The 15,903-nt window shown below is 43.9% G+C and overlaps 1 protein-coding gene across 1 annotated transcript; it reads right to left on the bottom strand.

Annotated features, from left to right (window-relative positions):
* Nucleotides 1–6,921: 6,921 nt before the first annotated feature.
* LOC120041015 (tripartite motif-containing protein 16-like) lies at nucleotides 6,922–14,604 on the bottom strand. Its single transcript, XM_038985983.1, has 6 exons — nucleotides 13,978–14,604; nucleotides 13,459–13,554; nucleotides 8,321–8,554; nucleotides 7,929–8,088; nucleotides 7,744–7,803; nucleotides 6,922–7,507 (listed from the first exon to the last, which is right to left on the bottom strand). Exons 1-6 carry the CDS (start codon nucleotides 14,572–14,574, stop codon nucleotides 6,993–6,995), a joined length of 1,662 nt encoding a protein of 553 aa, XP_038841911.1. The 5' UTR covers nucleotides 14,575–14,604; the 3' UTR covers nucleotides 6,922–6,992.
* Between the last annotated feature and the right edge of the window lie 1,299 nt (nucleotides 14,605–15,903).

The following is a 15,903-nucleotide window of genomic DNA, read 5'->3' as shown; positions in this document are numbered from 1 at the left end:
GACCCTACTACAGTTTAACCAGCTCAGCTATAGACTACACCAGCATGACTAGTATCTATGTGGACCCTACTACAGTTTAACCAGCTCAGCTATAGACTACACCAGCATGACTAGTATCTATGTGGACCCTCCTACAGTTTAACCAGCTCAGCTATAGACTACACCAGCATGACTAGTATATATGTGGACCCTACTACAGTTTAACCAGCTCAGCTATAGACTACACCAGCATGACTAGTATCTATGTGGACCCTACTACAGTTTAACCAGCTCAGCTATAGACTACACCAGCATGACTAGTATCTATGTGGACCCAACTACAGTTTAACCAGCTCAGCTATAGACTACACCAGCATGACTAGTATCTATGTGGACCCTACTACAGTTTAACCAGCTCAGCTATAGACTACACCAGCATGACTAGTATCTATGTGGACCCTGCTACAGTTTAACCAGCTCAGCTATAGACTACACCAGCATGACTAGTATCTATGTGGACCCTACTACAGTTTAACCAGCTCAGCTATAGACTACACCAGCATGACTAGTATCTATGTGGACCCTACTACAGTTTAACCAGCTCAGCTATAGACTACACCAGCATGACTAGTATCTATGTGGACCATACTACAGTTTAACCAGCTCAGCTATAGACTACACCAGCATGACTAGTATCTATGTGGACCCTACCACAGTTTAACCAGCTCAGCTATAGACTACAGCAGCATGACTAGTATCTATGTGGACCCTACTACAGTTTAACCAGCTCAGCTATAGACTACACCAGCATGACTAGTATCTATGTGGACCCTACTACAGTTTAACCAGCTCAGCTAGTATATTTGTGGACCCTACTACAGTTTAACCAGCTCAGCTATAGACTACACCAGCATGACTAGTATCTATGTGGACCCTACTACAGTTTAACCAGCTCAGCTATAGACTACACCAGCATGACTAGTATCTATGTGGACCCTACTACAGTTTAACCAGCTCAGCTATAGACTACACCAGCATGACTAGTATCTATGTGGACCCAACTACAGTTTAACCAGCTCAGCTATAGACTACACCAGCATGACTAGTATCTATGTGGACCCTACTACAGTTTAACCAGCTCAGCTATAGACTACACCAGCATGACTAGTATCTATGTGGACCCTACTACAGTTTAACCAGCTCAGCTATAGACGACACCAGCATGACTAGTATCTATGTGGACCCTACTACAGTTTAACCAGCTCAGCTATAGACTACACCAGCATGACTAGTATCTATGTGGACCCTACTACAGTTTAACCAGCTCAGCTATAGACTACACCAGCATGACTAGTATCTATGTGGACCCTTCTACAGTTTAACCAGCTCAGCTATAGACTACACCAGCATGACTAGTATATATGTGGACCCTACTACAGTTTAACCAGCTCAGCTATAGACTACACCAGCATGACTAGTATCTATGTGGACCCTACTACAGTTTAACCAGCTCAGCTATAGACTACACCAGCATGACTAGTATATATGTGGACCCTACTACAGTTTAACCAGCTCAGCTATAGACTACACCAGCATGACTAGTATCTATGTGGACCCTACTACAGTTTAACCAGCTCAGCTATAGACTACACCAGCATGACTAGTATCTATGTGGACCCTACTACAGTTTAACCAGCTCAGCTATAGAATACACCAGCATGACTAGTATCTATGTGGACCCTACTACAGTTTAACCAGCTCAGCTATAGACTACACCATTATGACTAGTATCTATGTGGACCCTACTACAGTTTAACCAGCTCAGCTATAGACTACACCAGCATGACTAGTATCTATGTGGACCCTACTACAGTTTAACTAGCTCAGCTATAGACTACACCAGCATGACTACTATCTATGTGGACCCTACTACAGTTTAACCAGCTCAGCTATAGACTACATCAGCATGACTAGTATCTATGTGGACCCTACTACAGTTTAACCAGCTCAGCTATAGACTACACCAGCATGACTAGTATCTATGTGGACCCTACTACAGTTTAACCAGCTCAGCTATAGACTACACCAGCATGACTAGTATCTATGTGGACCCTACTACAGTTTAACCAGCTCAGCTATAGACTACACCAGCATGACTAGTATCTATGTGGACCCTACTACAGTTTAACCAGCTCAGCTATAGACTACACCAGCATGACTAGTATCTATGTGGACCCTACTACAGTTTAACCAGCTCAGCTATAGACTACACCAGCATGACTAGTATCTATGTGGACCCTACTACAGTTTAACCAGCTCAGCTATAGACTACACCAGCATGACTAGTATCTATGTGGACCCTACTACAGTTTAACCAGCTCAGCTATAGACTACACCAGCATGACTAGTATCTATGTGGACCCTACTACAGTTTAACCAGCTCAGCTATAGACTACAGCAGCATGACTAGTATCTATGTGGACCCTACTACAGTTTAACCAGCTCAGCTATAGACTACACCAGCATGACTAGTATCTATGTGGACCCTACTACAGTTTAACCAGCTCAGCTATAGACTACACCAGCATGACTAGTATCTATGTGGACCCTACTACAGTTTAACCAGCTCAGCTATAGACTACACCAGCATGACTAGTATCTATGTGGACCCTACTACAGTTTAACCAGCTCAGCTATAGACGACACCAGCATGACTAGTATCTATGTGGACCCTACTACCGTTTAACTAGCTCAGCTATAGACTACACCAGCATGACTAGTATCTATGTGGACCCTACTACAGTTTATCCAGCTCAGCTATAGACTACACCAGCATGACTAGTATCTATGTGGACCCTACTACAGTTTAACCAGCTCAGCTATAGACTACACCAGCATGACTAGTATCTATGTGGACCCTACTACAATTTAACCAGCTCAGCTATAGACTACACCAGCATGACTAGTATCTATGTGGACCCTACTACAATTTAACCAGCTCAGCTATAGACTACACCAGCATGACTAGTATCTATGTGGACCCTACTACAGTTTAACCAGCTCAGCTATAGACTACACCAGCATGACTAGTATCTATGTGGACCCTACTACAGTTTAACCAGCTCAGCTATAGACTACACCAGCATGACTAGTATCTATGTGGACCCTACTACAGTTTAACCAGCTCAGCTATAGACTACACCAGCATGACTAGTATCTATGTGGACCCTACTACAGTTTAACCAGCTCAGCTATAGACTACACCAGCATGACTAGTATCTATGTGGACCCTACTACAGTTTAACCAGCTCAGCTATAGACTACACCAGCATGACTAGTATCTATGTGGACCCTACTACAGTTTAACCAGCTCAGCTATAGACTACACCAGCATGACTAGTATCTATGTGGACCCTACTACAGTTTAACCAGCTCAGCTATAGACTACACCAGCATGACTAGTATCTGTGTGGACCCTACTACAGTTTAACCAGCTCAGCTATAGACTACACCAGCATGACTAGTATCTGTGTGGACCCTACTACAGTTTAACCAGCTCAGCTATAGACTACACCAGCATGACTAGTATCTGTGTGGACCCTACTACAGTTTAACCAGCTCAGCTATAGACTACACCAGCATGACTAGTATCTATGTGGACCCTACTACAGTTTAACCAGCTCAGCTATAGACTACACCAGCATGACTAGTATCTATGTGGACCCTACTACAGTTTAACCAGCTCAGCTATAGACTACACCAGCATGACTAGTATCTATGTGGACCCTACTACAGTTTAACCAGCTCAGCTATAGACTACACCAGCATGACTAGTATCTATGTGGACCCTACTACAGTTTAACCAGCTCAGCTATAGACTACACCAGCATGACTAGTATCTATGTGGACCCTACTACAGTTTAACCAGCTCAGCTATAGACTACACCAGCATGACTAGTATCTATGTGGACCCTACTACAGTTTAACCAGCTCAGCTATAGACTACACCAGCATGACTAGTATCTATGTGGACCCTACTACAGTTTAACCAGCTCAGCTATAGACTACACCAGCATGACTAGTATCTATGTGGACCCTACTACAGTTTAACCAGCTCAGCTATAGACTACACCAGCATGACTAGTATCTATGTGGACCCTACTACAGTTTAACCAGCTCAGCTATAGACTACACCAGCATGACTAGTATCTATGTGGACCCTACTACAGTTTAACCAGCTCAGCTATAGACTACACCAGCATGACTAGTATCTATGTGGACCCTACTACAGTTTAACCAGCTCAGCTATAGACTACACCAGCATGACTAGTATCTATGTGGACCCTACTACAGTTTAACCAGCTCAGCTATAGACTACACCAGCATGACTAGTATCTATGTGGACCCTACTACAGTTTAACCAGCTCAGCTATAGACTACACCAGCATGACTAGTATCTATGTGGACCCTACTACAGTTTAACCAGCTCAGCTATAGACTACACCAGCATGACTAGTATCTATGTGGACCCTACTACAGTTTAACCAGCTCAGCTATAGACTACACCAGCATGACTAGTATCTATGTGGACCCTACTACAGTTTAACCAGCTCAGCTATAGACTACACCAGCATGACTAGTATCTATGTGGACCCTACTACAGTTTAACCAGCTCAGCTATAGACTACACCAGCATGACTAGTATCTATGTGGACCCTACTACAGTTTAACCAGCTCAGCTATAGACTACACCAGCATGACTAGTATCTATGTGGACCCTACTACAGTTTAACCAGATCAGCTATAGACTACACCAGCATGACTAGTATCTATGTGGACCCTACTACAGTTTAACCAGCTCAGCTATAGACTACACCAGCATGACTAGTATCTATGTGGACCCTACTACAGTTTAACCAGCTCAGCTATAGACTACACCAGCATGACTAGTATCTATGTGGACCCTACTACAGTTTAACTAGATCAGCTATAGACTACACCAGCATGACTAGTATCTATGTGGACCCTACTACAGTTTAACCAGCTCAGCTATAGACTACACCAGCATGACTAGTATCTATGTGGACCCTACTACAGTTTAACCAGCTCAGCTATAGACTACACCAGCATGACTAGTATCTATGTGGACCCTACTACAGTTTAACCAGCTCAGCTATAGACTACACCAGCATGACTAGTATCTGTGTGGACCCTACTACAGTTTAACCAGCTCAGCAATAGACTACACCAGCATGACTAGTATCTATGTGGACCCTACTACAGTTTAACCAGCTCAGCTATAGACTACACCAGCATGACTAGTCTCTATGTGGACCCTACTACAGTTTAACCAGCTCAGCTATAGACTACACCAGCATGACTAGTATCTGTGTGGACCCTACTACAGTTTAACCAGCTCAGCTATAGACTACACCAGCATGACTAGTATCTATGTGGACCCTACTACAGTTTAACCAGCTCAGCTATAGACTACACCAGCATGACTAGTATCTATGTGGACCCTACTACAGTTTAACCAGCTCAGCTATAGACTACACCAGCATGACTAGTATCTATGTGGACCCTACTACAGTTTAACCAGCTCAGCTATAGACTACACCAGCATGACTAGTCTCTATGTGGACCCTACTACAGTTTAACCAGCTCAGCTATAGACTACACCAGCATGACTAGTATCTGTGTGGACCCTACTACAGTTTAACCAGCTCAGCTATAGACTACACCAGCATGACTAGTATCTATGTGGACCCTACTACAGTTTAACCAGCTCAGCTATAGACTACACCAGCATGACTAGTATCTATGTGGACCCAACTACAGTTTAACCAGCTCAGCTATAGACTACACCAGCATGACTAGTATCTATGTGGACCCTACTACAGTTTAACCAGCTCAGCTATAGACTACACCAGCATGACTAGTATCTATGTGGACCCTACTACAGTTTAACCAGCTCAGCTATAGACTACACCAGCATGACTAGTATCTATGTGGACCCTACTACAGTTTAACCAGCTCAGCTATAGACTACACCAGCATGACTAGTATCTGTGTGGACCCTACTACAGTTTAACCAGCTCAGCTATAGACTACACCAGCATGACTAGTATCTATGTGGACCCTACTACAGTTTAACCAGCTCAGCTATAGACTACACCAGCATGACTAGTATCTATGTGGACCCTACTACAGTTTAACCAGCTCAGCTATAGACTACACCAGCATGACTAGTATCTATGTGGACCCTACTACAGTTTAACTAGATCAGCTATAGACTACACCAGCATGACTAGTATCTATGTGGACCCTACTACAGTTTAACCAGCTCAGCTATAGACTACACCAGCATGACTAGTATCTATTTGGACCCTACTACAGTTTAACCAGCTCAGCTATAGACTACACCAGCATGACTAGTATCTATGTGGACCCTACTACAGTTTAACCAGCTCAGCTATAGACTACACCAGCATGACTAGTATCTATGTGGACCCTACTACAGTTTAACCAGCTCAGCTATAGACTACACCAGCATGACTAGTATCTATGTGGACCCTACTACAGTTTAACCAGCTCAGCTATAGACTACACCAGCATGACTAGTATCTATGTGGACCCTACTACAGTTTAACCAGCTCAGCTATAGACTACACCAGCATGACTAGTATCTATGTGGACCCTACTACAGTTTAACCAGCTCAGCTATAGACTACACCAGCATGACTAGTATCTATGTGGACCCTACTACAGTTTAACCAGCTCAGCTATAGACTACACCAGCATGACTAGTATCTATGTGGACCCTACTACAGTTTAACTAGATCAGCTATAGACTACACCAGCATGACTAGTATCTATGTGGACCCTACTACAGTTTAACCAGCTCAGCTATAGACTACACCAGCATGACTAGTATCTATTTGGACCCTACTACAGTTTAACCAGCTCAGCTATAGACTACACCAGCATGACTAGTATCTATGTGGACCCTACTACAGTTTAACCAGCTCAGCAGTACCATCATCGATATAAAACCCAGGATAGAGGGGCTGAGTGAATGTGGTCTGGACTCTGTGGAGGAGGGTCATTGTGTCAGAGACACTGTAGAAGGACAGAGTACCTGCCTTGTGATCCAGGTACACTCCTACTCTGGAGGACTGAGGGCCTGATACTTGAGTCTTAACATTATTGTGTCTGAACCAATAACCATCACTATAGTACCATAAACTCCAGGACTTGTTATTGTATCCAAATATATTACCTCTCTCTGTTCTGCTGATGTCTTTATATGAGACTGCTGTTTTAACCCACTCCCCAGTCCACTCCACCTCCCAGTAACAGCGTCCAGACAGACCCTCTCTACACAGAACCTGGTACCAGTTGGTGAATCTGTCTGGATGACCAGGATATGGTTGGACTTGGCCTGTATAGGTCACCTTTCTGTTCCCTTCAGACAGAGAGAGGCGTGTGTGTGCTGTGTTTGGGTCCAGTGTGAGCTGACAGGAATCTGGGAGAAGAGCAGAGCAGAGACCAATGAGGGGAGTCAGAACAATAAGTTAAGTTAGATACTGTATCTACCCTGTCTTTGATTAGAGCACAGCAGAGATCAAATCAGAGAAATATGAGGAGTCAGATAGATACCCAGTCTTTGATTAGATCTACTATTGCTATATATTTCTAGAGGGATTGTTAGGAGTGTCAGTAAAAAGAGACTGTTAGTTACTTCACAATAAAGAGACTCACATTGTAACAACTGTTCTCTGGTCTTGGGCTCTGGAGGCAGTACAACATCCACTATATTCACTACAGACACACAAACACATTGACAGAGAGAGGGAATGTTATCATCAGACCATATTCCACATGTATATGACTAGTAGGGAACTTTCAATGGTCTAAAGTTGATGTTCTTATTGTTTTCAACACACCTGTAGTGGAGATCTTGGTCCATTCTCCTTTAAGGAAGTCTTCTAGTTTCTCTCTCAGTTCAGACACAGTCTTACTCACATCTCCAAAGTACTGAAGAGGACGGACAACGATGCTGGGTAAGTCTGAAGATACACTGATACTGGAGAGAGACTGATAACTCTGGAGAGAGAGAGAGAGAGAGAGAGAGAGAGAGAGAGAGAGAGAGAGACAGAGAGAGAGAGAGAGAGAGAGAGAGGGACGGACAGAGAGAGAGAAAGGGACGGAAAGAGAGAGAGAGAGGGACAGACAGAGAGGGACGGACAGAGAGACAGACAGGACAACATAATGATGTAGATGAATAGTTTCACATTAAGTTAATTTCATATCACATGTAACAAGACAGTTTAGTTACCTGGAGGAAATGGATGTGATCCTCTGTGTGTGAGAGCTGCTCCAGCTCAGTGCTTCTCTTCCTCAGCTCAGCTATCTCCTGCTTCAGTTGCTCCAGGAGTCCTTCAGCTTGACTCACTTGAGCCTTCTCTTGGGCTCTGATCAGCTCCTTCACCTCAGAGCTCCTTCTCTCAATGGAGCGGATCAGCTCAGTAAAGATCTGATCACTGTCCTCCACTGCTGACTGTGCAGAGCGCTGTTGAGAGACAGAGAGACAGAGATAGGGCCCTGACAGTAAATCTCAGTAAGACCAAAATAATGGTGTTCCAAAAAAGGTCCAGTCACCAGGACCACAAATTCCATCTAGACACCGTTGCCCTAGAGCACACAAAAAACTATACATACCTCGGCCTAAACATCAGCACCACAGGTAACTTCCACAAAGCTGTGAACGATCTGAGAGACAAGGCAAGAAGGGCATTCTATGCCATCAAAAGGAACATAAATTTCAACATACCAATTAGGATCTGGCTAAAAATACTTGAATCAGTCATAGAGCCCATTGCCCTTTATGGTTGTGAGGTCTGGGGTCCGCTCACCAACCAAGATTTCACAAAATGGGGCAAACACCAAATTGAGACTCTGCATGCAGAATTCTGCAAAAATATCCTCCGTGTACAACGCAGAACACCAAATAATGCATGCAGAGCAGAATTAGGCCGATACCCACTAATTATCAAAATCCAGAAAAGAGCCGTTAAATTCTACAACCACCTAAAAGGAAGCGATTCCCAAACCTTCCATAACAAAGCCATCACCTACAGAGAGATGAACCTGGAGAAGAGTCCCCTAAGCAAACTGGTCCTAGGACTCTGTTCACAAACACAAACACACCCCACAGAGCCCCAGGACAACAGCACAATTAGACCCAACCAAATCATGAGAAAAAAAAAAGATAATTACTTGACACATTGGAAAGAATTAACAAAAAAACAGAGCAAACTAGAATGCTATTTGGCCCTAAACAGAGAGTACACAGTGGCAGAATACCTGACCACTGTGACTGACCCAAACTTAAGGAAAGCTTTGACTATGTACAGACTCAGTGAGCATAGCCTTGCTATTGAGAAAGGCCGCCGTAGGCAGACATGGCTCTCAAGAGAAGACAGGCTATGTGCACACTGCCCACAAAATGAGGTGGAAACCGAGCTGCACTTCCTAACCTCCTGCCCAATGTATGACCATATTAGAGACACATATTTCCCTCAGATTACACAGATCCACAAAGAATTCGAAAACAAATCCAATTTTGATAAACTCCCATATCTACTGGGTGAAATTCCACAGTGTGCCATCACAGCAGCAAGATTTGTGACCTGTTGCCACAAGAAAAGGGCAACCAGTGAAAAACAAACACCATTGTAAATACAACCCATATTTATGCTTACTTATTTTAACTTGTGTGCTTTAACCATTTGTACATTGTTACAACACTGTATATATTTAATATGACACTCGTAATGTCTTTATTGTTTTGAAACTTCTGTATGTGTAATGTTTACTGTTAATTCGTTTTGTTTGTTTCACTTTTGTGTATTGTCTACCTCATTTGCTTTGGCAATGTTAACACATGTTTCCCATGCCAATAAAGCCCCTTGAATTGAATTGAATTGATAGACAGGGAGAGAGACAGAGAGATAGACACAGAGAGAGACAGAGAGAGAGACAGACAGACAGACAGACAGTAGGTTCAGTATCCCCTCTGCACCTCATTGAGTCAGAACGCTGCTACCCTGATCTCCAGGTCCACCAGGCCTTGTCCCCCCTCCTGGACAGGCAGGTACAGAACACCTCTTGGTCCTGCTCTACTCTCCTCCCTCCTGGACAGACAGGTACAGAACACCTCTTGGTCCTGCTCTACTCTCCTCCCTCCTGAACAGGCAGGTACAGAACACCTCTTGGTCCTGCTCTACTCTCCTCCCTCCTGGACAGACAGGTACAGAACACCTCTTGGTCCTGCTCTACTCTCCTCCCTCCTGGACAGACAGGTACAGAACACCTCTTGGTCCTGCTCTACTCTCCTCCCTCCTGGACAGACAGGTACAGAACACCTCTTGGTCCTGCTCTACTCTCCTCCCTCCTGGACAGACAGGTACAGAACACCTCTTGGTCCTGCTCTACTCTCCCCCCTCCTGGACAGGCAGGTACAGAACACCTCTTGGTCCTGCTCTACTCTCCTCCCTCCTGGACAGACAGGTACAGAACACCTCTTGGTCCTGCTCTACTCTCCTCCCTCCTGGACAGACAGGTACAGAACACCTCTTGGTCCTGCTCTACTCTCCTCCCTCCTGGACAGGCAGGTACAGAACACCTCTTGGTCCTGCTCTACTCTCCTCCCTCCTGGTACCCCCTCCAGTAGCCTGCCCTGTAGCAGAGCTAGACCCAGCCTCTGCCCCCTGAGTCCTAGTAGGCTGGACAATAGAACGAGTCCAAACGGCCAAAGAACGTTGTCTGAGCTGGAACACCAGCGAGGCCATAGCAAATTAATTGAAACGAACCTTCACAGAGCCTCTTCTGACTGGAATGATCCTTAGAATTACATTTCCCCTAAATGGCACCAAAACATGTCTCCCTTTTTATTTGACCACTAAAACCTGTTCTTAGGACGGAACTGGAAAATAACAACTTGTCTCCCCTCCTGGACCGCTTGGTGTTAAGTAGCAGACTAGGTGAAAAATCTGTAAATCGCCTTTTTTAGGCAGATTTAGGCACTTAACCCTGGTGGCTCTGGATAAGAGTGTCTGCTAAATGACTCACATGTAAACTTAAATACAACGTTAACTAGATATCATTTGTGTCATTTATAGCCTGGTACAGATAGTAAAACTACATTAAATACAACGTTATCTAGATATCATCGCCACATAACTTAAGTGGAATTTAAAAGACACCGTTAACGTTACCGTTAGCTAGCTAACAACGTCTGTTACACTGTAACTTACCGGCAGCCTCACATAAAAACGTATTGGTTAACAAAGCTTTGATTATGACCAAAGTCTATAGTAGTGAAAAGTCTCTCTCTCTATTGTAACTTACCACAAATTGCCATCATAGCCTATCTACATGAATGTGTCCTGTCAGAGTCTTTTCCTCTCCGTTAACCGTTAGCTAGCAGTCTCGAGCCACAGCTGACGTTGACCACAATGAGCTACAAGTAGGACTGACGTCACTACCGGTGCAGCAGCCTCTGCAGCAGCAGCCTCCCCCGGGTCCTAGTGCCCGCCCGGTAACACGGTTAAGATGCGATGGAACGGTTGACGGGAAAACAACAAATCACAGAGAAAATATATTGACTGATATATTGAATTGTTTAGGGTAGCTTTAGCTTTGGCTTGAATACATTCTGAAAATACTTGAAAACCAAAATAAAAAGAATAGCAGCCCTCCTCAGGAACCACAAAACCCTCACAGACCAACTTCTTCTTCTATGATGTAATGGTGGTCCGCAAACCAACGTTAAAGGTGCATGGCGCCACCTACTGTGCTGGAGTGTGTTCAATCACGGTTTACACCACTCTAAATCCTCCTACCTAACTCAGAACTTCTGAGAAAATAAAAAAGAGTCCTACTAACTTCTAATAGACCCTCCCCCATCCCCCAAATCCCTTCCAAACCCCCCCAACCCCGTCCAACCTCAATGACCCTACACTTCAATTTTTCCCTCTCTTCAACATCCTTACAACAATATAACAACACATGCTCCACCGTTTCATTGACCAAACCCTCCATCACAAACCATTCACATGCTGCCAACCAGATGTAAGGACCAGTTCAATGTACAATGTCCTAAACACAATCTACTTTCCCTCTTTCCCTATGACAATACTAATAAAACACCCTTCCAACTAACCCTACACTCATTAAAAACCCACTACCCCATTCCACTACTTTGACCCTATCTGCTCCTGCACCCTTCCAACTAACCCTACACTCATTAAAAACCCACTACCCCATTCCACTACTTTGACCCTATCTGCTCCTGCACCATGCCAACTAACCCTACACTCATTAAAAACCCACTACCCCATTCCACTACTTTGACCCTATCTGCTCCTGCACCATGACAACTAACCCTACACTCATTAAAAACCCACTACCCCATTCCACTACTTTGACCCTATCTGCTCCTGCACCATGCCAACTAACCCTACACTCATTAAAAACCCACTACCCCATTCCACTACTTTGACCCTATCTGCTCCTGCACCATGCCAACTAACTCTACACTCATTAAAAACCCACTACCCCATTCCACTACTTTGACCCTATCTGCTCCTGCACCATGCCAACTAACCCTACACTCATTAAAAACCCACTACCCCATTCCACTACTTTGACCCTATCTGCTCCTGCACCATGCCAACGACCTGGGAGGACGGGACACCACCACTCAACACACCCTGTAACTCTTCTGAAGTCAAATCTCGTATGACCAAATACTTCTCTGGTTCTGAACTCTTCACCACACCTTCTACCTCACTTAACTCTCCCTCATTCATTTCCATTTCACCTCCAGAACTCAGTCTGGCGCACGACTCACTCTGTTTGCACTTGAATTATAACATTTGAAATGTCTCTATTCTTTTGAAAATAAATGTTGTGTAATGTTTACTGTTCATTCATGATTGTTTATTATCTACTTCACTTGCTTTGGCATAGTAAATATATGTTTCCCATGCCAATAAAGATCTTTGAATTGAATTGAGAGAGAAATGTCTCTATTCCTTTGAAACTTTTGTGAGTGTAATGTTTACTGTTCATTTCTGATTGTTTATTTCACTTTTGTTCATGGTTTATTTCACTTGCTTTGGCAATGTAAACGTATATTTCCATGCCAATAAAGCCCTATGAATTTAATTAAATTGAGAGTGAGAGACAGCTCCATTTTAATGTATCGGGGACATGAGTCAGTCATGGTTACTCATGGTTATGTGATGAGGTAGCCCAGTCAGTTACATGAACCAGTCTATTCTCTGAAAGGGGTCCAGACAGCCTGTTCCCAACAGTGGGGTCAGTGAGGTTGGATAAGGACCTCTCTCCCTCTCTCTGATTGGAGGAGAGAAGGGAAATGGTGTGTCTCCTCTGGTCAACAATACTCACCTTGAAAGACTCCACAGCCTGTTGGAGCTCCTTCAGCTCCTTCTCTCTCTCCTGGAATCTCTGCTGGACCTTCTGCTGACTCATCCCCAGCTGCCTCTGTGGAGAATCACTCTTCAATGAGCTATCAAGCTTTATTAGTCCAGTAGATCAATAGTATAGTAATGTGACATAGGACCCATAGAGAGGAAGGTCTACAATCCTGAGGAAGTCCCTTTACAATATTATATTATGTTGCTATGTGAATGATTATAGTTTTTATGGTGGGCCTACATGTATCAAGGGGTTGAGACTGAACTTTGGACTCATAAAAGGCCATTCAGAATGATAATAGTGTTTGACTTTAGAAAATGGTGATACATTTGGAGAATCTGGGTTAACATATCTATATACTCAAGGTTTGTGTTCATATTTGTGGATCCATTTCATTTGAATTCTCTCATATTCAAACAGATTTAGTTCCTACTGTATCTTTAATTCTTTGTTTATCAGACAGTCACCAACAAGTTGTTCTGGTCTTACCTGTTTCTCAGTCCTCTCTGCTGCAGCTGACACTGTATCATGGCCTTTATGTTCATCCATTGTACACATCAGACAGATACACTGCTGATCGGTACGACAGTAAACCTCCAGCAGTTTGTCATGATGAGAGCAGATCTTCTCCTGTAGTTGTGCGGTGGCTTTGACCAGCTTGTGCTTCTTGAAAGCAGGAGATTCATAGTGAGATTGGAGGTGAGTCTCACAGTAAGAGGCCAGACACGCCAGACAGGACATGAGGGCTTTCTGCTTTCTGGCTCCAGTGCAGACATCACACGCCACATCTCCAGGTCCAGCATAGCACAGAGCAGGAGGGGGAGCAGCCTGGAGTCCTGTCTTCCTCAGTTTCTCCACCAGCTCAGCCAACATGTTATTTTTCATCAGCGTAGGCCTTGGAGTGAAGGTATGTCTGCACTGAGGACAGCTATAGACCCCTTTCAGAACATCCTGATCCCAGCAGCCCTCAATACAGCTCCTACAGTAACTGTGTCCACAGGGAATAGCCACTGGCTCCTTCAGTAGATCCAGACAGACAGAACAACAGAACTGGTCCTGGTCCAGCAGAACTCCCTGTTGAGCCATTTGGACGGTTGTTCACTCTCACACAGACAGACGAGACAGAGACTCTGATCAGTTTCGTTTCCACAGAAGAGAGTTTGTGAAGGGGAGGGACTTCCTGGTTCTGCCAGAGGGGTGGGGTTAGAAGGAGGGAGTGGTTAGAGGAATGGAGGAAGAGAGAGATGAACTGCATGCAACAGCAAGAGGGAGACAAATAGTTTTGTTCCAAGGTTAGAGCCCTTAACATGGAACAAATGACATAATGAATGTTAAAATGTAAGTTGTTAGAATATCTGAAGGGTAACAGTTTCTATGAAGTAAGTATCATTATTTTAATGACCTTTATAATGCCTTATAATACACCTATGTGTTGTAATTAATCAATAAGGCCTGAGGAGGTGTGGTATATGGTTAATATACAGCACCACGGATAAGGACTGAGGAGGTGTGGTATATGGTTAATATATAGCACCACGGATAAGGACTGAGGAGGTGTGGTATATGGTTAATATACAGTACCACGGATAAGGACTGAGGAGGTGTGGTATATGGTTAATATAGAGTACCACGGATAAGGACTGATGAGGTGTGGTATATAGTTAATATACAGCACCACGGATAAGGACTGAGGAGGTGTGGTATATGGTTAATATATAGCACCACGGATAAGGACTGAGGAGGTGTGGTATATGGTTAATATACAGTACCACGGATAAGGCCTGAGGAGGTGTGGTATATGGTTAATATACAGTACCACAGATAAGGACTGAGGAGGTGTGGTATATGGTTAATATACAGTACCACGGATAAGGACTGAGGAGGTGTGGTATATGGTTAATATACAGCACCACGGATTGTAACAGTTTCAAAACTCTAATCAAATCAAATGTTATTGGTCACATACACATATTTATCAGATGTTATTACGGGTGTAGTGAAATGTTTGTGTTCCTGGCTCCAACAGTGCAGTAATATCTAACAATGCTTGTGTTCCTGGCTCCAACAGTGCAGTAATATCTAACAATGCTTGTGTTCCTGGCTCCAACAGTGCAGTAATATCTAACAATGCTTGTGTTCCTGGCTCCAACAGTGCAGTAATATCTAACAATGCTTGTGTTCCTGGCTCCAACAGTGCAGTAATATCTAACATTGCTTGTGTTCCTGGCTCCAACAGTGCAGTAATATCTAACAATGCTTGTGTTCCTGGCTCCAACAGTGCAGTAATATCTAACATTGCTTCTGTTCCTGGCTCCAACAGTGCAGTAATATCTAACAATGCTTGTGTTCCTGGCTCCAACAGTGCAGTAATATCTAACATTGCTTGTGTTCCTAGCTCCAACAGTGCAGTAATAT

The sequence above is a fragment of the Salvelinus namaycush genome, unplaced genomic scaffold (genome assembly GCF_016432855.1).
Source record: "Salvelinus namaycush isolate Seneca unplaced genomic scaffold, SaNama_1.0 Scaffold4, whole genome shotgun sequence".
In the NCBI taxonomy this organism is placed as follows: Eukaryota; Metazoa; Chordata; class Actinopteri; order Salmoniformes; family Salmonidae; genus Salvelinus; species Salvelinus namaycush.
The sequence above is the reverse complement of the archived record's forward strand: the minus strand, read 5'-3'. Positions and strand labels throughout refer to the sequence as shown.